Source organism: Choloepus didactylus, chromosome 1 (assembly GCF_015220235.1).
Source record: "Choloepus didactylus isolate mChoDid1 chromosome 1, mChoDid1.pri, whole genome shotgun sequence".
Lineage (NCBI taxonomy): Eukaryota > Metazoa > Chordata > Mammalia > Pilosa > Megalonychidae > Choloepus > Choloepus didactylus.
Window position 1 is genome coordinate 120,497,563 of NC_051307.1, and position 23,568 is coordinate 120,521,130.

General features: G+C 36.8%; 1 protein-coding gene across 2 annotated transcripts in view; it reads left to right on the forward strand.

Moving 5' to 3' along the window:
• SPATA16 (spermatogenesis associated 16) overlaps nucleotides 1-23,568 on the forward strand; it is a 320,164-nt gene that overhangs the window by 226,644 nt on the left and 69,952 nt on the right. For both annotated transcript variants that reach the window (XM_037840523.1, XM_037840529.1), the window contains exon 6: nucleotides 6,802-6,949. In XM_037840523.1, the coding sequence (XP_037696451.1) occupies nucleotides 6,802-6,949 (148 nt within the window). The remainder of the gene's footprint in view (nucleotides 1-6,801; nucleotides 6,950-23,568) is intronic.

The window sequence follows — 23,568 nt, forward strand, 5'->3', positions numbered from 1 at the left end:
AACTTTGTGGCCTCAAATGAATCACCACAACTCTCTCAGCCTCAGTTTCCTTGGTTTTAAATTTGAGTGATTATAAAATAATTTCTTAGATCTCGTCCATCTCCACAGTTCTATGTTTATTTCGACATGGAAATAAAATTTTGCTACAAAATATAAATAGCTGGAAATTAACCCAGGGTAAATTTTAGACATTAAGTGGCTGAAGTTAAGTTAATGAAAATATCATATATATTAAAAAAAAAAAAAAGCCTTGATGTTTAGCCAGTTTCAACACTTTTCTCCCTGATACTTTCATCGAACATGTTAATGCTGCCAAATGAATTATTCCTATCTCAATGCAATTCTACTTATTCATTCACTTAACAAATATCACTAAGTGTCGTCTTGGTAGAAGATGCAATGACTAATAACACACAAACTCTACCCATAATTATTTTATAATCTCGTGAGGGAGAGATGATATATGCACAAATAACTAACACAAGATGAAGGCTGGAGACTATGGGAGCTTTATGAACTCCATCTGGAGGGATCTAGAAGTTGACATTTGAACTAGGCCTTGAAGAATTTAGATCTAATGAGATTTAGGAGAAAAGCATTAATTTCCCTTTTCCCTTCTTAAGCACACATTTTACCCCTTTTCCATCTCAAATACTTTTACTCAAGTGTAAGCTAATAGGAGTATACAAGGTAGCTTCAAACAGAAACAAAAGAAAAGGACATAAAAGCAAAAAGTAGGAGCCATCCAACCAACTTTCCCAATTTATGTTGGAGTCAAGGAGAAAGTTTATGGACTCAATTCTTTTTTGGAAGCACTTGGACAAAGCCAACTTCTTCTCTTCTGATGGTCTCCTTGGGTCACTCCCTAGCTACCAGCAGCCCTGTCCCCTGCAATTCTCATCACTTTGGGCTCACCTTACCTAATAACCTCTTCAAAGGTCCTATTTCAAATGGTTTATATACACAGCATCAGGAGTTGAGAACTGAACCTCCCTTTGTAGGGGGCATGATTCAATCTCCAAAAATCCCCAAGAATTAATATGTTTCCTAAGATATGCTCCATAGTGAAGATTATTTTAACGAAATTGAGGGTACTTTAAAATTCCAGAGAAAGCAGGCTGTCATGTATAAAGGATACTAAATAAGATCCCAAGATACTTGTGTTCTGGTCCTAACTACCAGTGGCTAGATGTGTGACCTCACTTACACAGACCTCATTCTTGTCTCTCTAAAATGAGGGGACAAAGCGACTGGTTTTTTAAGGTCCCTCCTAATGTTAAAATTCTATTATACTGGTGTTTATTCCAATACCGTATTTCAGTTTTGGAACAGTCTCAAGCATTTCAATTTTGGATTTAAAAGTTGCAACAGAGTGCAGTACAGAAATTATTTCTGTTCTAACATATTCATATCCTTCCATTTTTTTTAGCTCCCAAAATTATCCCCAACATGCTCCAAAAACTTGATGAATATAACTCACATTGCCCCTCTCAAAACAGAAGTATGTACTGTGTATATATTCAATAGGTATATATTTTCATATATGCACACATATATGTTCTCAAATTCTACATCATGCATATATACTGTAATACTAAAGTAAACATAATACTGTGGAATTTTAAATGATTAGTATTTATTATGATTGTTTTTAAATAGAAAGGATTACAAAAGAGAGAATCCAGAAAACCTACGTAAAATTCTGTTTACCTTTGTACAAGTAAACTGTTCATACAATCTTTGGCCCTTTCCAGACAATACAACAAAAATTAAAATATCTTGATTTAAGCTGTATGAAGATATATATAACATTCTCATCACTTGGCTGACAGACTTAATGGCAAAGCTGCCAAATATTTCCTTATATTAAAAACATACAGAGTTTCTGGTGAAGGTTGCTTCAACTCTCACAAATCCAAGATAATATTTAGCATTAAAAAGTTGATCACTAAGGCAGGGGCAAACATCTATTACATGTCTTATTCTGACATAACATTATATTAAACAAAATCATCATTAAAATATCAATCCTAGCTATTGCATATATTATACAGTGAATGGGTTTACGGAGAAGTCTCAAAAAAAAAAAAAGATATTTAAGAAAATCTTCTCTTTAGGTTAATTCTGAATTTTAAGAAAATGGGAATCTTCTAAATTAAATGAATAGGTATTTAGAGATATCACATTTGAAAAATATTGTTCCCAAAGTTTTATTTTTCCATTTTCCATAAAATTCTTGTCATTTTTCAAAAATGCATTTTTATTAATGTAAAAACAAAAAACCACATTAACCACCAAAGACTAGCACTTCTCATCTCGGTCATTAATAGTTTGCAATATAGCACTGCTTTCTCTGAATTTAATAATGTTAACTCTGAAAACAAAATAATACAATCGTAATATTCATTCACTAGTAATACCTAGCTAGATGGATTTTAGGAAGATTAAACAAATAACATATATAAAAGTATTTATCACACTGAAAGTTTAATTTTATCTCTTAAAATAAATATTATTTTATAAATATCTTGTTATAAGTGAAATGTTATTTATCTCTTAAAATACAGTGTTTTATATTTTTTGTTATCACATAAAGCTTAGTAGATGAAAATGAACTATCAGAGAGATTACAATATTCATTTATTATTATGCTCTAGTAGCTATAACAAATAACCTCAAAATTTCAGTAGCTTCTTATTCACACTGGTTGTTCTGGTTGGATCTCCTCTGATCAGTGACAGGGGACCCCAGACTGCTTCCATCTTGAGGCTGCACCCTCCTCCACCTCCTGGGAGCCTCCCTCTTCAGCCAGCTCACAGAGAAAGAAAGTAGAGGATCATGCTTGGCAGGGTTTTATGGGGCAGGCCTGCAATACATTATTATCACTTCCACCTGCATTCATTGGTCCAAACTCAGCCACACAGCCTCGGTGAACTACAAGGGAGTCTGGAAAATGACTAACCATGTGCCCAAAAAACAAAGTCATAATTTCCAAAAAAAAAAGTGAAATATAATATTAAGGCTCTAATTCTAAGTTCTATAAAATTTAAGAACTGTATATCCTTAAAAAAGTCACTTAAAACTTCTCCAAACCTCAGTAATTGGGTTGGAAAAAGCCTAAGGTCCCTTCCAGATCTAATCTTCTAAGTAAAGCAATTTACTGCAATTATAGTCAACCCTAATATTGGGAGCATTAGAGGAATCATTTGAAAATAATCTGTAATAATTTGATCACATTTTCTAATTAGGAGACACAGGATTTCCATTTACTAAACCACTATCACCAGGCACAGAGTTTAAAACTTTACAATTTGCCTAAAACCTCCAGCAAAAAGATAGAAAAAAAAAAGTTTACATAATTCCATCACCCTGAAATTGTCTGAGATTTATAGTTTCTTCCAGCTTTATTCTGGCCACCTTGAGTGCTCTTGAAAATTCACCATGAAGAACCACTTGGGTTTACAAGAGGAAGATGAATTTTGTTTATTTCAATTTTGCTAATCACCCTTTCCCTCTCCTTTTATCGCTTGTCCTTTCCTCTTGATGGAGTATCTCTCTCCTGTCTCTCCCAGTCTCCCTTGCTATACGATTATCCTGTGCAAGTTGATTTCTGTAATAGTAAGTGGTTCCTTTTACTTAGCTAAAGAAGAGGGAGAAAATATTATGTTACTGTTTGCAGAGGCAGTGCCTGCCCACATATACTCTTTGCTTGTATAACTATAATGTATGCTTTAAAACATAATAAATGTGAAGGTAATAATAGAGAGTTATTAAGGCCCTCAAATGTATGCACCTAAGTTCAAAGCTTCTTTTTGAGTAGCATCAGAGAAAGCATAATTAACAGCAATGCATATTTAAAAACAGAACACATGGACTGATTGTCTTCCCTTCTCTGCACACCTTAAACATTTATTGACATCAGAGGGACTCACACATTGGGAAAGAAAGATTCAATTGCAGAATATTTATATCAAATTTTAAAATATCATTTGAAATTATCTCCATTTCTTGTACAGCTTATTTGGTACAAATTGCAGTTCCTCATCTGGTCCCTTCCTCTATTCATTTTCAAAATCAAGAAAAATCTTTGATAAAGAAAAGTATATTAAAATATACAGTTTGCATTTAATGTCTGTGATAATCTACTTTAGAGAAGCCTTCAGTCTAATTTTTCAGATTGCAGATACTAGACTCTATGAAAGTCAAGCCCAACTTTAAATCACAAGTTATTACAGTCACAAAAGGAATAACTGAAATTTTAGTGTCTAAAACAAAATAGGCACAAATTCCCACTTTTTTAGTAAAGTACAAAGGCTAACATTTTTCCTAGATTGTTCCACTAATGACTTATTCAGTAACCAACAATGTTAAATTTATCTATATAATGTAATGTAATATATAATATAATATAATATTATTCCTTTACAAGAGCAATGTAAGACAGGTTCAAAGCCTCAAGGTTGTCCATCTGCAGAAAAAAAAATTAGTGCATGAGATCACAGCAGAATGTATTCTCATTTCTACTGAATATTGTGATATTTCTTCTTGAGGGTATAATAATTTCCTTGGAGAGAGCATCTCCATGGAGAATTCCATTCGTATTTGTACATATTCACTCTGTTCAGTCACCCACTTCCTTACTCATCCTCACGACGGACATCAGAACCCACGAATAAACCCCATCTACACTGGTTCTGGTGGAACAAGGGGGAGGGTACTCTCAGCACATACCCTCCGGAGAGTAGAGCCCTGTGAAGGCCTGACGGCAATGCCTCGAGCAAAAAGCCAAGAATTCAGATCCTTAAACGAGCGTATCAAGCTGCCACATGGAAACCACACTTCTGCCACTTACAAAGATGATGGTGTAGGCTCTTGGGCACGAGACTTAACATCCCTGCTGTGAAATGGTGCAGCAAAATTACCCTGCCAGCAGTCACTTAAGCTGCCAGTAGTTGGAAAAGAAAAGAGGTGAAGAGAGCGTTTTCTTCCTTTCTGGCCTTGCTGGGATACTGCTAATGTCTTTCAGGAAATAAATTGGAGGATCAAACACCTTCACTAAATTTTTGGTCCAGGATTTAAAGCAAAATACTTTCCACCAAGATATTCAGAGAGACCATCCAAAAAGGTATTTAGGTGTTAGGAAGCAAGAACTTACAAAAGGCAGTAATGTCAGATCATGACCTTGGAACTGAGGTCAAAAATGACTTCAACACATCACTCCAGGCACCTCTTGCTCAGTCTGGACAGGCTATCACAGGATATTGGCTCCAGCAGTGAACATATGTAAGATCTGAGCTGGAGGAACTATTTCTCTGACTCAGTATAACGGATCTTGATTTTTGCTAGAGGACCAGTACCTTATGCCTAAACATGTTATTTGAGTTCTTCACCTGCATCTCTGAATTCCAGATTTGCTGCCTGAATTAGCCTTCTTAACCTTTCAAAATTCCCATCCAGGCCTTAGCGTCCAGACGAGCCCTGCATTCACAATCCATTGCTAACACGTCTGAGGCCCGGCTTTCATTCAGTCTCACAACCACATTCTTTGTTCCCTTTCCAGTTCCTTTAGCCTGGGAAGGACAGTGTTGTAGGCCATGTAAGTTGTCACTCAGTCAGAAATTTGTCCCACTGTAGTTCTCTAATATTCGTGCCAGAGAAATTCTTCATCCAGTGAATTCTTCAATGCTGCTGTTTTACAGACAACATAGATGATCACAGAGGCCATTTGAAGTTATTGAGGCATGGAGCACGTAATGAACAAGTTCAATTAGGCGGCTTTGTGTAAAATCAACTCCTTACTGCCTTTAATATCAATAAGAAATTATTTTACAAAATACTGTGCAGGTAATAATATAATCTGTTGTTTGTTCAACAAGTTTTTTCTGTTGAAAGTTCAAATCTAATTTTTTTCATTATTGGTTATTGACATTCTTAGTTGTCAGGGAAGAGTTTTCTTCCTATTAAAAAATATACATTTTTAATAGCATGCTTTTATTCCATTTTCAGGAAAATGGGGGTAACTATAGATGCTTCCACTTTTTATTCAATGTTCAAACCTCATTAGAAGGAAAAGTTGTAGGAAGAGAACAAATTCCTTCTAAAACTTCAAATAACTTTCTTTTTGGTCTGTTACAAATAGTAATGGTCCTATTTAAAGCAGGAAGCTCAGGGTGATAGCAGGGCATTATCACAAATGTTACATGAGCAAAGATAATTTAAAGAAATTCTTAAATAGCCAAATCCATTTGCAGCGGCTCTTGTGATCTGAAGGGAAAGGAACCTTTGTTGGGAGGAAGTTGAGAAAAGTTTTTTCTTATCCCAAAAGGTTTCCCAGTTATTAGGAGAAGAAAAAAACTACAGTTTGTCATGTTATTTATAGAAAATACTTTCATCTAGATATTTCAGTTTTTTAAGGAAAAGTTTCTCTGTACAAATTACTCACCACTGCCTGTTCATGAGTAAGTTAATAATAACATTAGACTTAAGAATTTGATTTTTTTAAAACAACTAAAAAAATGACACCTTAGAAAACAGAATTTTTTATTTTTATCTTGACGCATGCTCAGTTTAGAGAAGGCTGTTTACAAATTTTCTCCATTTAATTGGTTTTCTTAATATGAAATACTATTTCCAGAACTAATTAAAATTTCTTTCTAATGAATATTCAAGACCAAGATATGTTATCTTTGCAGTACAGTATATAGATTTTTTAAATCATCCATAAATGTAATTATATTTCTTACACTCTTAAAAAGTCGTATGTTGTTATTGATGCCAAATGTGTCATTTGCTTTCCCTCAGGCCATGATTGAAGAAGCCATCACCAGAGCCGAATCTTTCTCAGTGATGTACACACCATTTGCAACAAAGATTAGAGCCGATAAAATAGAAAAAGTAAAAGAGGTTTTCACAAAAACTCATCCTGTGTATGTGGAGTATATCTACACAGGTAAGATTCAATATCTTCAAGTTTGCAGCTAATACTTTTTTTTTTTATTTTTTTTTTTAATTTTTTTTTGAAATAAATTCAAACTTACAGGAACAGTTGTAAAAACAATACAAATCCCATACACAGAACTCCAGCATACCCCGACCCCCCTCCCCTGATACCCTGATCCACCAACTTTAACATCCCGTCACACCGTTTCTTTCTTTCCCTCCCTCTCTCCCTCCCTCGCTATCATCCGTCATCTATTGCTCTGCCTTCTGAACATATGAGAGCGAGCTGCACACATCTTTGAACAAACATATAATTCACATATACATTTCCCATGAATAAGAACATTCTTTTATGCAATCCCATTAAGCACAGCTAAGAAGTTCAAAAAATTCAACATTGATATAAAGCTTACATTCTATATTTCCTTTTTTTTTTTCTTATGTCCCATCTGTGTCCCTTTGAGGCTCCTCTCCTCCATCCTCAGATCCCATCCAGGATCATCCTTGGCATTTAATTGTCATCTGTTTAGACTGTCTTTTTTTTTTTCAATTGTGGAAACATATATACAGCCTAAATCTTCCCATTCCAACCCCTCCCTAGCATTCCATTGGTGGGATTAATCACATTTAGAATGTTGCAATGCTATCACCTTCCCACCATCCATTACTAGAAATTTCTCTTCACCCCAAACAGTAACCCTACACTCATCTCTTAACTCCCCATTGCCCCTTCCCCCACTTCTCATAATCCATACTCAACTTTTCATCTCTATGGTCATGTTCTCTAATACTTCTTTGTGTTTACCATGGGGCTTAAATTTAGCCTCTTAAGTCTATAACAATCTTGTTTTTCTTTGATACCAACTTAACTTCAATAGGACACGTAAACTCTGTTCCTATACTCCTCCATTCCCCCACCTTTATGTAGTTCTTGTCAAAAATTGCATATTTACATTGAGTCCAAAACCACTGATTTATCACTACCATCTATGTATTTTAGATCCTGTAGGAAGTAAATAATGGAGTTACAAATCAAAAATACAGTATTGATATTTATATTTACCATGTGATCTTTATGGGAAATCTTTATTTCTTCATGTGGTTTCAGTCAATTGTTTAGTGTCCCTTCCTTTCCGCCAGTTCAATTCCCTTTAGCATTTCTTATAGGACTGATCTACTGGTGATGAAGTCCCTCAGTTTTTGATTATCCAGGAATGTTTTCATCTCTCCCTCATTTTTACCCTTCAGTTGTTTGTGAATTTTCTAAGTCTCTGATGGTTATTGACTTCTATTTGTATTCCATTGTGGTCAGAGAATGTGCTTTGAGTATATTCAATTTTTTTTTACATTTATTGAGGCTTGTTTTATGCCCCAGTCTATTTTGGAGAAAGATCTGTGATCACTAGAGAAGAATGTGTGTCCCAGTGATTTGGGATGTAATGCTCTATATACATATGTTAAATTGCTCTATATTTCTCTCCTTTCTTTGTTTCTCTGTCAGTAGGGCTCCCTTTAGAATCTGAAGTAGGGCAGGTATTTTATTAGCAAAATCTCTCAGCATTTGTTTGTCTAGGAACATTTAAGCTCTCCCTCAAATTTGAAGGAGAGTTTTGCTGGATAAAGTATTCTTGGTTGGAAATTTTTCTCTGTCAGAATTTTAAATATGTCATGCCACTGCCTTCTCGCCTCCACGGTGGCAGCTTAGTCACTACTTAGTCTTATGTTGTATCTTTTGTATGTGGTGAATTGCTTTTCTCTTGCTGCTTTCAGAACTTGCTACTTTTCTTCAGTATTTAACAGTCTGATCAGACTATGTCTTGGAGTGGGTTTATTTGGATTTATTCTATTTGGAGTTCGCTGGGCATTTATGCTTTGCATATTTATATTGTGTAGAAGCTTTGGGAAGTTTTCCCCAACAATTTCTTTGAATACTCTTTCCAGACCTTTATCCTTCTCTTCCCCTTCTGGGACAACAATGAATCTTAAATTTGTATGTTTTATTTTATCTATCATATCCCTGAGGTCCATTTTGATTTTTTCAATTTTTTTCCCTGTTCTTTCTTTTGCTCTTTCATTTTCCGTTCTGTGGTCCTCGAGGAGGCTGAGTTGTTCAACTTTCTCTAATCTTGTATTATGAGTATTCAGAGTCTTTTTTTTTTATTTATTTTGAAATAAGTTCAAAGTTACATGAATAGTTGCAAAAACAATACTAGCCCCATATACGGAATTCCATCATAGCCTGACCCCCCTCCCCCAATAGCTCAATCCACCAACTTTAACATGCTGTCACATCGCTATTTCTTTCCCTCCCTCCCTCCCTATCTATCAACAATAATCTATTGCTCTGTCTTCTGAACATATGAGAGTTAGCTGCACACATCCTTGAACATACACTATAATTCATGTATATACTTCCCATGAACAAGAACATTCTTTTATGTAATTCCATTAAGCGCAGCTAAGAAGTATGAGATTGAACAATGATACAAAGCTTACATTCTATATTTCCTTTTCCTTATGTCTCAACTGTGTCCCTTTGAGCCACCTGTCCTCTATCCTCCAATCCCATCCAAGTTCATCCTTAGCATTCGTCGTCTAGTTAGACTGTCTTTTTTTTTTTTTCTTTTTTCAGTTGTGGAAACATACATACAGCCTAAATCTTCCCATTCCACCCCTCCCTAGCCTTCCATTAGTTGGATTAATCACATTTGGAATGTTGTAATGCTCTTTCCCACCATCCATTACTAGAAATTTCCATTCACCTCAAACAGAAACCCTGCACTCATTTCTTAACTCCCAATTGCCCCTTCCCCCATTTCTCTTAACCCAAACTCTACCTTTCATCTCTATGGTTATATTCTCTGATAATTTCTTTGTGTTTACTGTGGGGCTTAAAATTAACCTCCTAAATCCATATCAATCTTGTTTTTCTTTGATACCACCTTCACTTCAATAGGACACATAAACTATGTTCCTATACTCCTTCATTCCCCCACCTTTATATAGTTGTCTAAAATTACATATTTTACATTGAGCTCAAAACCACTGATTTGTCATTAGAGTTTGTTTATTTTTTATCATGTAGGAAGTAAATAGTGGAGTTACAGTTCAAAAATTATTGACTTCTATTTGTATTCCATTGTGGTTGGAGAATGTGCTTTGAGTATATTCAATTTTTTTTTTTTTTTTAATTTCTTGAGGCTTGTTTTATGTCCCAGCTTATGGTCCCTTCTGGAGAAAGATCTGTGATCACTAGAGAAAAATGAGTGTCCTGGTGATTTGGGATGTAAGGTACTATATATGTCTGTTAAAATTCTCTATATCTCTTTCTCCTTTCTTTGTCTCTCTGTTGGTAGGGCTCCCTTTAGAATATGAAGTAGGGCAGGTCTTTTATTGGCAAAGTCTCTCAGCATTTGTTTGTCTGTGAAAAATTTAAGCTCTCCCTCAAATTTGAAGGAGAGTTTTGCTGGATAAAGTATTCTTGGTTGGAAATTTTTCTCTCTCAGAATTTTAAATACGTCATGCCACTGCCTTCTCGCCTCCATGGTGGCTGCTGAGTAGTCACTACTTAGTCTTATGTTGTTTTCTTTGTATGTGGTGAATTGCTTTTCTCTTGCTGCTTTCAGAACTTGCTCCTTCTCTTCAGTATTTGAGAGTCTGATCAGAATATGTCTTGGGGTGGGTTTATTTGGATTTATTCTATTTATGCTTTGTGTATTTATATTGTGTAGAAGGTTGGGGAAGTTTTTGCTAACAATTTCTTTGAATACTCTTTCTAGACCTTTACCCTTCTCTTCCCCTTCTGGGATACCAATGAGTCTTAAATTTGGACATTTTATTTTATCTATCATATCCCTGAGATCCATTTCAATTTTTTTGATTTTTTTCTCCATTCTTTCTTTTGTTCTTTCATTTTCTGTTCTGTGGGCTTCCAGGACACTGAGATGTTGTTCAGCTTTCTCTAGTCTTGTATTGTGAATATCCAGAGTCTTTTTAATTCAGCCAACAGTTTCTTTTATTTCCATAAGATCTTCTATTTTTTTATTTACTCTTGCAATGTCTTCTTTATGCTCTTCTAGGGTCTTCTTTATGGCACTTATATCCTGGGCCATGGTCTTCTTGATGTCCTTTAAATCCTTTGCCATGTTTTCGTTCCTCGATTGTAGTTCTTTGATTAATTGTGCGAGGTAGAGTGTTTCTTCCGAAATCTTGATTTGTGTCTGTGGAGCTGGATTCTCCATATCATCTGGTTTTATCATATGCATTAAGATTTTCTGTTGTTTTTGGCCCCTTGGCATTTGTTTTGCTTGATAAGGTTCTTTCCAGTTGTAACAAAAAAAGGATATTGATCTAATTTTTCAGAGACATGGTTTGGTGACGTACACTTTCTCTAACTAACCAGCAGATGGCGTCTGTGAGTCACCTATATCCCTCAAGTCAGTTCACAGCCTTGTTCCTGTGGTGTGTGGGGAAATGATTCTTGTGGGTTCAGTTGGAGAACTCAGTTTGGGTGTGTTGCTGGAGCCATCCGCCCTGAATGTGGGGCGTGTGTATGGGTGGCCAGAGAGGAAGGGCAGTTCTAATGTGCAAATCCCCCTGGTTCCAGGAGATTCTAGGCCGCCGCAAGAGTCTAAGCCTTCATTTCAGTTCAGCCCCAGACCCTCTCTCTCACTGCTCCACAAACCACCGGACTTGGCATAGCGCCCCTGGGTTCTCCAAGCAGGTCCCCCCTCCCAGCCACAATCCTCCAGGAGCTCAGCTGAGAGAATGCTGTGCTACATCACCAGTGCACACTGTCCCTCAAGGGAAGCCCTGGGCTGCTGGGCCGTGCTGTGGCGCGCTCTCAGCTCGTTTCAGAATGCAGAATGTCTGAAGCTGTCTTTACTGCAATGCCTTGCGGGCTGAGAACAGCTGAGGTTTTCTCCACAGAGAGAGAGAGAAGGACAGAAAAACTCCCAGGTTCACCCATCAGCCAGAGATAGCACCCGATCCTCTGGGCTCCCTATCCTGAGACAGATATGTCCCCCGATTCTCCCAAGGTCAGTTGTCACCAAAAGCCTCTGTCTGCTTGTTGAGGATTTGCTGTCTGTATTGAGCAGTTAATATTAAAACCTCACTCGGAGCTGGGCTGAGAGAGTGCACAGCACGGCTTCCATGAGGGAGGGGCTCTCGGCTCTAGGCTCTCTGCTCTCAGCACGGGTCCGCAGTTTTACTTATGGATTTTATGCTGTGATCTTGGGCATTCCTCCCAATTCAGGTTGGTAGATGATGAGTGGGCAGTCATGTTTGTCTCCCCGCTGTTATTCCAGGTTATTTACTTGTTTTTTGTTCATTTATGAATTGTTCTGGGGGAGACTAAGTCTTCCACTTCTCTCTATGCTGCCATCTTCCCAGAATCCCCCAGAGTCTTTTTAATTTGGCCAAAAGTTTCTTTTATTTCCATAAGATCTTCTGTTTTTTTATTTACTCTTGCAATTTCTTCTTTATGCTCTTCTAGGGTGTTCTTTATGTACTTTATATCCTGTGCCATGCTCTTGTTGTTTGTCCTTAATTCTTGATTAATTGCGCCAAGTACTGTGTCTCTTCTGATCTTTTGATTTGGGTGTTTGGTTTTATCATATGCTTTAAGATTTTCTGTTGTTTTTGACCTCTTGTCATTTGCTTTATTTGATAGGGTTCTTACCAGATATTAAAAATACTGATCTCTAATTTGTCAGATCTACAGCTTGGTGGCGTACACTTTCTCTAACTAATCAGCAGATGGCATCCGTGAGTCTCCTGTTCCCCTCAAGTCAGTTCTCCCCAGCTTTGTCTTTGTGGTGTGTGGGAATCTGATTCTTGTGGGGTTCAATTGGTGCACTAAGTTTGGGTGTGTTGTTGGTGCTGTCCACCCTGAATGTGGGGCATGTGACTGGGTGGTTAGGGAAGCAGGGGAGCTTTAGTAATCAAACCTCCCAGGTGTTCCCAGAGGTTTAAGGCTCTTGCAAGAGTCTAAGCCTTCATTTCAGTCTTGCTGCAGATTGTCTCTGCCACTGACCCACAAGTCCCCGGCATTTGCATTGGGTCCCTGGGATTTCCAAGCAGGTCCCCCCCTCAGCTGTGCTCTTCCAGGACCTCTGCTGAGGGGAGGCCGTGCCACATCACAAGTGCATGCTAGCCCATCAAGGAAGCCCTGGGCCTTTGGGCCATGCAGGAGCGCTCCCAGCCCGCTGCAAAGATGGCTGAATGGGGCATGTTAATCTCCCCCTCCTTGCACAGCTCCGCCTTCCCAGCTCCAGGACAACCAGCTGCGGGTATACCAAAGGCCAGTGTCCATGGCCAATACTGTGGCGTGTGTGCGGTGCTGCAGGAAAAACTCGTCACACTGGGTTTCTTGGTGCAGCTGTGGGCTGTGGGTCAGGCCCAGGTAGGAGCATCCCCTGCCCGCCAGGGAGATGGCTGCAAGGGGCACAGTTTCTTTCTTCTTTTGTCTCCCCTCTGCCCCCCTGGCCCTGAGACAATCAGCAGCAGGTGTGGGAATGGCTATCCTCCATGCCAGACACCGAAATGTTGGCACAGTCTGCTCCTGCTGTGCTTCACTGCGTAGTTCTCACCATCTTAACTGCAGCCACTCCCGGGTTTTTTTTTTAAAGGAACTAGTCCATCACCAAACACCAACCCACGGTTTCCCCACACCGCAGCACAGTTGCCAGACTTTCAGCCAGCTCACTCACTCGTTTCAGAATGCAGACTCCCAGTTTCACCAAGTGCACAGTCCCTGTGGATTTAGCAGAACTTTTCCAGCTGGTGCATTGCTGGGAACTGATGTTCTGGGTCACTTTCTGGCTTTTATCTAGTATTTTTCATGGAGGTGTTTTTTTGCCCTGTCTCACCTAGCCACCATCTTAAGTTCCTACAGCTAATACTTTCTTCCCAACAAACACAGGGACCTTTCTGGTTTATTTTTTTATTGTTTCTATTTTAAGGGTATGTTGTTGTAATTTAAATGCAAGGTTATTTTAAGGTTTAAACTAGGGCTAGAACAATAGTCCTGTCCTTTCATGTTTCCATATTTTTAGAGTTTGGGGTAAAATCTAGAAATCTTTGAGGTTTAAAAAAAGGAAGGAATGAACTGTGGTCAAATGCCACCTTTCTCCATACCCACATACCCATCACCAGTCAACCATGAATACAGTATTCTCTTGAAGATGGATTTTTTTCCCAGTGTCTCTTTTTTCTGATTTCCTCCCATGACCTATCTCACACCTTAAATCTCCCTCTTTTCTTATGTTCTTAGATCACTGGTATCCAAATCAGATTTATATAGTCAGGGATACTCTAGAGGACATAACACTGGTGTATTTTTTGTGTCTGTTTGTCTTTGGAAGCCACTTGCTTTTATTCATTAATTCAAAAATATTTTTTAATGTCTACTATATGTCAAGTGCTATTCTTGATTAAGAGGAAGATTTTGTTGTACCAAATAAGAGCTGTTCAACAATGACTAATGGTAGTTCAGCAATATCCTTAAATAAGTGTACCTAATATTTGCACATCCTCCCATCAAGACTCCCTCATTCCTTTTTAGCACAGAAAAAGTGGAGAGAAGAAAGCACAATGCATGGCTAATGACCACTGATGCTGATTTACTTTGAGTTATTCTATAAGAAAGTAGGTAAAAATATCTCAGAACTCACATTTTTTGCAAGTTGTCATATATCATTCATTGTTTTATTATGGCTATTTTGAGGGTTTTCTGGGGAGAAGAATGGGCATATAAAAACCATAATTATCTAGTGTCATGAAAAAATAAATCAAATTCAGCTATTTCCATTTCTACTCTCAGATCCATTGATAATGAGGGGAGATTCATTGGGGAAATCACCAGTTTTGCAATCTTCTACTAGTAGCATTAGTTTAGTTATATTTAAGCTACTTCACAGAGAATTGTGAAGATTAATTAATACTTAGGAAGCTCTATTGCCACAGAGAGTTTAGAAACAATAATAACATTAATGAGCCAGATTCATGTCTCATGTAACTCCATCAAACCTGCTATCAAGATGAATTATGATCTATTGACAAGGCGATTCATGCTAAAGGATCTTATACTTTAGAAGGGAAGATAATTATAAGTTACTAACGATTGTTTCTATTATTTTATAATTACCAAATGTTGGAGTATGACAGTGCTTTATGAGAACCTAGACAGGGAAACCACAGAATCTGTAATGGGGAGAAGAGGTAGAGAAGGCAGCCTAGAATTGAAATGTTGTTGGGAGCAGTTAGGTTCTTTGCTTTGTGAAACTGTGTGCTTTGGGTTAACAAGGCTATTGCACTAGTGACATTATTTCCCTCTGTTGCAAATGATTAAAGGGATTTCTCCCAAAGCTATTGCTAGGATGATGGTGAAACCACTATTACAAACTCTATGTACACAGACTTAGAGATACAGCTTGTTTATCCCCAGCCAATTCCAAGATGAGTGAGGACAAAGAGCATGAGAAGAGAGAAGGTCAGATATTATCTTTAGCATTTTGACACACCTCGCAGATGGTGATTAGAGCAGACATCAGTAGCAAAAGTATTATCTAGAAGGTGAGTCACAGAAAGAGAAAGATAGGGCACAGAAGAGTAGCTACCTTGTTTTGTTGCTGTTTCCCAAAAACCAGAATTCCCTTTTATCAGCCTTGTATATAGAATTTAAGAAGCTTCTATCCTGCCAAAAAATAGATTCAGTTATTTATTTCAGCAAATATTTATGCAGCAGGTGTGACTGGACAATAACACAACAGATAGGAGCAAACACGAGACTATTTTTTAACCAACACATGCTCTTCTTTGTTTTGCCTGGAGCCAGCAATATATTTTGTTCCCACCCAAGGGGACTCAGTACCATCCATACTATCCAAACATTTCTAAAATTTAGTATCACTCCAGTAACTATCTAATCAAATTCACCAACTTCCTTCCCCTTTTTCTTCAATTTTGCTTCTTCCCCTTGTCTGGCTTTGGCTTTCTCAGAGCTCAGGTGTGCCCAGTGCCCAAAAGGGTCAGTGGGATGGGAAGGAGGACTTCTTTTCCCAACTCTGGTGCAGGGCAGTAGACTGCTTTTGGCTTGGCTTGTGCAACTTGAGATCAACTCCCTTTCCATGTGCAGGACCTGATGGGCTCATATATGTGGCATATTAGGTGACCAAAGACACCTTGATCGGTCCCCTGGCTGCCTCCTGGTGTGAGGGCTCCTCCAGATGTACAATAACAATTCCTACCTTACCAGCCCAAACTAAATCTATTCTCTGCCTGCTGGAAAGTTGGCTTGTGACCCCCAGTCATCTACTGGGTCTTAGTCTAGAAATTCCCTCAACTCCACAAGAGGCTGGAAGAAGGCTTAGCCCTCTCTCCAGCTTGCTATTTTACTCTGCCATTTCCTTCTCTCTTTCTACATGCTCCAGCATCCCAGGATCCTCAAGACAAGAAGAGGAGCTACAATGGAGATGAGTGTTTTGTTCATCTGTTTGTGCACTCAGCAAACATTCATTGAGCACATACAATCCCGAAATTATTCTAGGTACTGAGAATATACCTGCTGCTAAGAAAGGACCTGATTAGTCATTTACACTTCCGGGTGAATAGTGGACTACATTTTTTCCTCTTTCCCAGAGAGTATTTTCAATTAAAACCTAAACTCTAATTGCAGAACGGAAGGCTGACCCTTATTAGAAGAATAATAAGGGAGAAAACAGATGGGAGGGCAGTTTGGAAACAGAGGTCCTTTACTGAATGTGGCAAAGACTAGTTAGTTGTTTACCAAACTATTTTCTTTTTCTCTCAGGCACAAAACTAGAATATATCTCCCAGTCTCCCTTACAGTTAGGCAAGACTTTGTGACTGAGTAATGGCCAATGGAATGTGCACAGAAATAACATACACTACTTTCAGGCCTGGCCCATAAACCCTCCTGTGAAAAACCCTTTTCCCATCCACTGCCCGAGTGGGGAGCCATGGATCTAAAGGAGCTGCTTAGTGTTATCCAGTGTTCGAACTACATAGGTCATATCTTCTTTCCATACAAACTCCATGACACCAGTGCCATCTCGGTAAACATCAGCATAACATACATCACATGCCTTATGTGTGTGATCCTTCAAATCCTGTCAGCTTCCACTTGGAGGTGGTCCAGAGACAACCACTCTGTTTGCAGAACACCTGGATCCCTGAATGATCATGTAGAAGGTCAACCACTGAATACCCACATTGAACTATTAAATGAGCAAAAAACAAAATTTTCTTGCTTTAGGCCACCAGGATTAATGGGTTGTTTGTTTAATCAGGTAATTTTAATGAACACACTGAGCTGCCTTACATCAGAAGTTCCTGCTGCCTCAGTAACTAAATAGACACTCCTCCAAATGCAATCAACTCCATGCTCATAACACTCAGAATTTGTGTATAGTCTCCTATACCTCACACTTAATCACCCTTTCATGGATAACTGCAGGTGGATGATCTCATACACATGTGTTTGTTCCAACCTGCAGGAAGGTGACCTTTCAGGGTAAGTGCTAGTGCCCATAGGATTTAGAATACCGTTATGTCATTTTAACTGCAGCAAGAGAAATTGAGACCATACATAAGAATTTCTGAATTACAGAGGTCATCAGAATAAACAATCAACAGATGAAGGTCATGAAATCTATACCTCAAGGATCTTGAATGAGTCTACCTATCAGAGTTTTGCTGGAGAAGTAGTTATTATCATTAAAACTTGGAGACTAACACCATTAAGTCTCCCAGTGGGGGCTGGCAGACAAACCTCCAGCTCAGAAACTCTGCCCAACTCCAGGTCACCTTCATCAAGCTCAGGCAGTACTGAGTTCACCTTCCCTGATCACATGACAGTTCAGTGAGCCCAGCAATCTCTGGCAGAGGTGGTGATGATGAGCAGGGAGAGTATTCAAGATAGAGATCCCCCAGGCAGTGTATTCACTCTCGCCAGGCCCCAACATACTGTCACACTTGTCACTGATTTCTACATGAAGAGCAGATGCAAGAAGAAAATAATATAAGCACAAATTCATTTTGAATTTTTTCTATTGAATGAACCAACTAAATTAGAAATTAGTTTTACAGTGGTTTAGTATGACAAAAATCCACTTACCACCATTGGCAGGCGCTAGGACCATATTGTCCTTATAACGTCTACAAGATGGATGAGGGAGGGTTAAAATTCAAATCTACCTCAGAGAACAACAAGGCTTCTACGTGCTCAGGAAGTTTTTCTATTTCAGGGCTATAGTGAGACTCACCAAAACCTTGAAGCTGTATTAGAATAGTGCTGTATTGTATTATGTTTCATGGGGAAAAATTACTGATTTTTTAGTAGTGTAGCTGTCCATTTTTCTTATTTAAGGCAAAATCCAGTTTGATTCATGCAGAGCAGTCAGGGTATATAAAACAAATAATAATTCACTGACCCCAGAATCATTATATTTTCATTTATAAAGATTTTTCTTGAGATTTTTATTCATATATTCCAATGAAATAATGCAATTCTGCATAGTTCTTTTTCTTGCATGGTTGTATTTTAATAATAATAAAGTAATACAATAAGCATATCCTGTCTTCTTTCATGAAAATATCAAGATTTATATACTAAATAAATAAATATTCAGTAATGGATCTATGCTTAGTAATGTTTAATAGGAAAGTTTCTGGATCAGATATCAATTACTTTAACACTTAGGTGGATAGAGTCATATTTTGTGTTTCCAATGCAATTTAATTCCCAAGAGTAAATATGTTATGTTCAGAGGAATAATATATTGTTTTAAAATGGACCTTTAAAAACTGCTTTTCACTGAAATTTATAACCTTGTTCTTATTCAGTCATCAATTACCAGTAAGGATAATACATTCTTATGTTCTCTAAAACATGAAGCTAAAATTCCTCATTTTATTCTTTCTTCTTAAAAGTATTAGAATTTTATCATGATCAAGAGTTTTCAAGATCAGACCACTTTCCTCTTTGTAACCAGCTTTTCAAATGAAAAAGTTCATAGAATTCAAGAATCTGCATCCCCAATATTATTACAATAGTCAGGTTGCTTATAAAGATGATAAATCATCTCATATTTTTACCACAGAATTCTGTTAGAATGAGATAATCATTCCCAAAGTAAAGAAAATCTCTTAGAAAGGGCTAAAGTATTTTCTTAAAATATTAAAAAGTTGGTCTTCCCAATAAGCGTGGTGTTCCAGCACTGTTCTATCTAATGGGAAGTAACACTTCTCAGCCAGCAGTTCCCTTGTCCTCTGCTGTAGTGTTAGCAGCACTGTTTGTCTCTGTTCTCCATTATCTGCTGCCTCTCACCTTCTGTGAGTGCATTTCTCCTAGACTTCCCTGGAACTATGATACATCCTGCTTAGTATATTTGCTTATAGAACCTGACTGAAGACAGACAGAGTTGCAATTAAAGAAACACCAGTCAATAATTGAAAAATAAGTGGAAGTAATACAAATCTTTACTAGAGCCTTCAAGAAAAACCAATGGTTGTGGCAAGGTGGAGAGATTGAAATCAAGTATTATATCCATAATGCTCAGAAAAATCTTATAAAATTCACACACACAAACATACATATACACTTAAATGGCAGCTTCCCTCAAAATCTCCATTCTACTCTAAGCTCTCCAGATACTCTCTACCAAATGCATTCCCTAGTGAATGGATTAGCTTCCTTTCCAGTGTCCATCTTGGTAGCCTCACCAGCTTATCAGGTTCTTAGCCATCACTAGCTATCCCAGTCTGCATAATGAAGACCCTAGACCACTTCAAAGCAAACAGAACTCATCTGAGCAGGTAGGGGAATAGAAAGGTGAATACTCATATGTTAACACTTTACTTTTCCTAAAACACTCACACTGTCTAATCTAGCTGCTCTGTAATAGTATAGTTAATCATTAGGCAATGCCATCTAGTAAAGCATGTAGCTGAGAATTAAAATCTCTAAAGAATAAGCTCTCAATCATACAAAACAATGCCTCTACTTTCTCAATTTTAAATTCCACAACTCAATTTTGTACTGTCTTAGAAATAACCATTTTGTAGTGTTATTCTTTCTTATTCAGCTTTCATATTCAGCGTTCGAGTCCTATTATCTTTTATTGAATTCTTGGCTCACTGTTAGCTTACACCTTAGGGCCAGGAGCATGTTTTGATGACACTATGGTCCACAGAGACCCACTGCATTTTATAGCTAAGAAAACGAATCCTATTTGATTTTTGCTTGTTTTTGTTTTTGTTTTTGTTTTGTTTTTTAAAACATTTTATTGTAAAACATAACACACATATAAAAATGTACCAAATAAACACCTAGCTTAACTGACCATTATAGAGCAAACACTAAGTCAAAAAATAAAACACTGGCATCTTCCTAAGCACCATCAAATCACTCCTTCCCAATCCCAAACCATTCTCAACCTCCCATGAAAGTAGCTATTATCCTGTCTTTAGGATTAATTACTTCTTTAATTTTCTTTATAGGGTTATCATCTAACTATACATTCCTAAATGCTAGAATTTGGCTGTGCTGGAACATTATAAATATAAAAAAATAGAGCAGATATTCTTTTGTTTCCGGCTTATTTTTTTCAATGTGTTTATGAAATTCATCCTTGTTGCAAAGAGCATTAGGTGCCTCATTTTCTTTGTTATATCTATTCCATAATATGAATACTGCAAAATTTTATACATATTCTACTGGTGATGTACATTTGAATTGTTTCCAGTTTGTAACTTTATAAAAGATGCTATTATGAATATCCTTACATATGTTTCCTGTTGCACATATGCACACATTCCTTTTGGGTATATATCTGGGAATAGAATTGCTGGACCATAGAGTAAACATATCATCAATTTTAGTACATTATGCCATACTGTTTTTCAAAGAGATGTTTAAATTTCCTCAGTCACATAAATTTCCCACTGTCGTACATCTCACTATTGTGTGATATTCTCATTCCTGTTCATTTTAGCCATTTTTGTGGCTGTTACACATACTAGGTGTCATCTTTTTGGGTTTTTAATTTACAATTTCCTGATTACTGAGGGGTTTGAACACCTTTTCCATATGTTTATTGGACATTTGGATTTTCTCTTTTGTGAAATGTCTGTTTTAAGTCTCTTGCCCATTATTCTAAAGAACTGCCAGTCTTTTACCTATTAATTTGTAATTCTATATATTATGGATAAGAGCCATATAGTAGCTATATATGCTGCAAATGCCTTCTTCACTTTGTGGCTTATCGTTTTAGTCTCTTACTAATATCTTTTGATAAACAGAAATTCTTAAATTTTAATTTATCAGCATGTTCTTTTATGGCTGCTGTTTTTGGTTTACTTTGTAAGAAATCTTGTCCTAAACTCAGGTCATGAAAATATTCTATATAATTTTCTATACACTTTATTGGTTTGTCTTTCATATTTAGGTCTACAACACACTTGGAATTCAATTTTGCATGTTGTGGGAGGCATGTGGTCAACTTTCACTTTTTCCCGAATGGATTTTCAAGTATCTCCACATATTTTAGTTGAAAAGGTCACCATGTTTCCCTTTCCACTGCTTTGTAATGTATGTCACTTTGCCATGAAAGAGTGAATATGTTTGGGTCTGTTTCTGAAACTTCTGTTCTGTCTCATTTTTCTATTTGTCTGTCTTTATACCAAAGCCACATTGTTTTAATTACTATAATTTTATAATTTGTCTTGATATCCCATACTTGTGGGCCTTCCACCTTGTTTTTTGTCTTAACAGTGCCTTTACTTTTGTTGACTCTTTGCATTTCCATATAAAACATATAACATGTTATTGATGTATGCCATGAAAACTGTTGGGGGCTCTAACTGAGATTTAATATATAGTTCAATTTGGAGAAATTTGACTTTACAATTTTGAGTTTTCTGATTCATGAACCTGGTATATCTCTCCATTTATTTAGATATTCTTTAATTTTTTTCAATAATTTCTTATGGTTTTCTGATAAAGACGAATACACTTTTTGAATTAATTATAAATGGCATAGTTTAAAATTTCATTTTCTGTTCATTGCTGATACCTAGAAATGCAAGTAATTTAATATTGACTTTGTATTCAATAAAACTATACACTCTCTTAATTCTTATGCTTTGTATATTCTCTTGAATTTTTGACTTATCTGTAGAAAATGATGGATTTGTTTCTTCCTTTTTAATTCTATTTGTTTATTTATTTATTTACTCATTTACTTATCTACTGTCTTACTTCATTGAATTGGAACTACTGCATAAAAGAGATGTTAGTGGACATCCATATTTTGTTCTCATTTTAAAAAGAAATATTTTAATTTTAGCTATTAAATAAGATATTTGCTTTAAGATTTTTGTACATACTTTTTATTAGATTAACAAACTGTTTCCAGCTTTCTAAGATTTTTTTCATCTTTTTCCCTGTTTTTTCGTATTGATAGAGATGATCATGTGATTTTTCTCCCTTCATCTGTCAATGTAACAAATTACATTGACAGATTTTCAAATGTTACACTAATTTTGCCTTCCTGACATAAACCCAATTGGTCAGTATTCTTTTCTCTCATTTTTTCAATTAGAGACATTGTAGGTTTACAGAAAAAATCAGGCAGAAAATACAGGGTTCCCATATAACCCTTCTCACATACACAGTTTTCCCTATTTATTAACATTTTGCATGAGTATTGTACCTTTGTTACAATCACTGAAACAATATTACTATAATTATACTGTTAACTATAGTCCATAGTTTGCATTAGGGTTCACTCTTGGTGTTGTGCAGTATGGTTTTTTTTTAACATTTTTATTCTGGTAACATATATACAAACTAAAATTTCCCATTTTAACCACTTATAAATAAACAATCATTGGTGTTGTTTACTTTCACTATGTTGTGCCACTATCACCACCATCCATTAACAAAACTTTGCACATGTGCAGCTGACCTGTACAAGAATGTTCATACCAACCTTGTTTGTAATAACAAAAAAATTGGAAACAATTTAAATGGACAGCAATATTAGATTCCATATATAAATGGTAAATTCACCCAGACATTGGAAATAAATGCCAGCAGCTCTGTACCAATTAGGCATTGACTCCCCATTCCTTACCCCCATGCTCATGATTCTCTTTTACAAATTGCTTATAAATTCTAACCATCTTGAGTGAGACTGGCCTACTTAATTTTGGCTGACCTCTACCCTGGAGTACAGACCCTTCCTCACCCTGCCCTCATCAGATCTGACTCTAACCATTGCTCCCCTGAAGCACTGCTCCGTCCCTCAGACGCTTCTTTCAGAACAGAAAGTGCCTCCAGGACAAAAGCAATCCTCAATGCTAGGCTCATCACTTTGGATATCTCTCTTCCCACATCTCTGCCATTAAGTACTTCTTCATTATCTAGTTAGCTATTTGATGCTCTTAGTTTTATTTTCTCTATTTCTACTTTTATGTTTCTTCCTTTAGTGTGTTCAGCAGGAAGGTTGGTCCAAATTGTCTAATGTGACATTGCCAGGATCCAAAGTTTGTATTTTTTAATTATGTAATATCTCAAATTTACTTAAAGATATAGAGAATAAT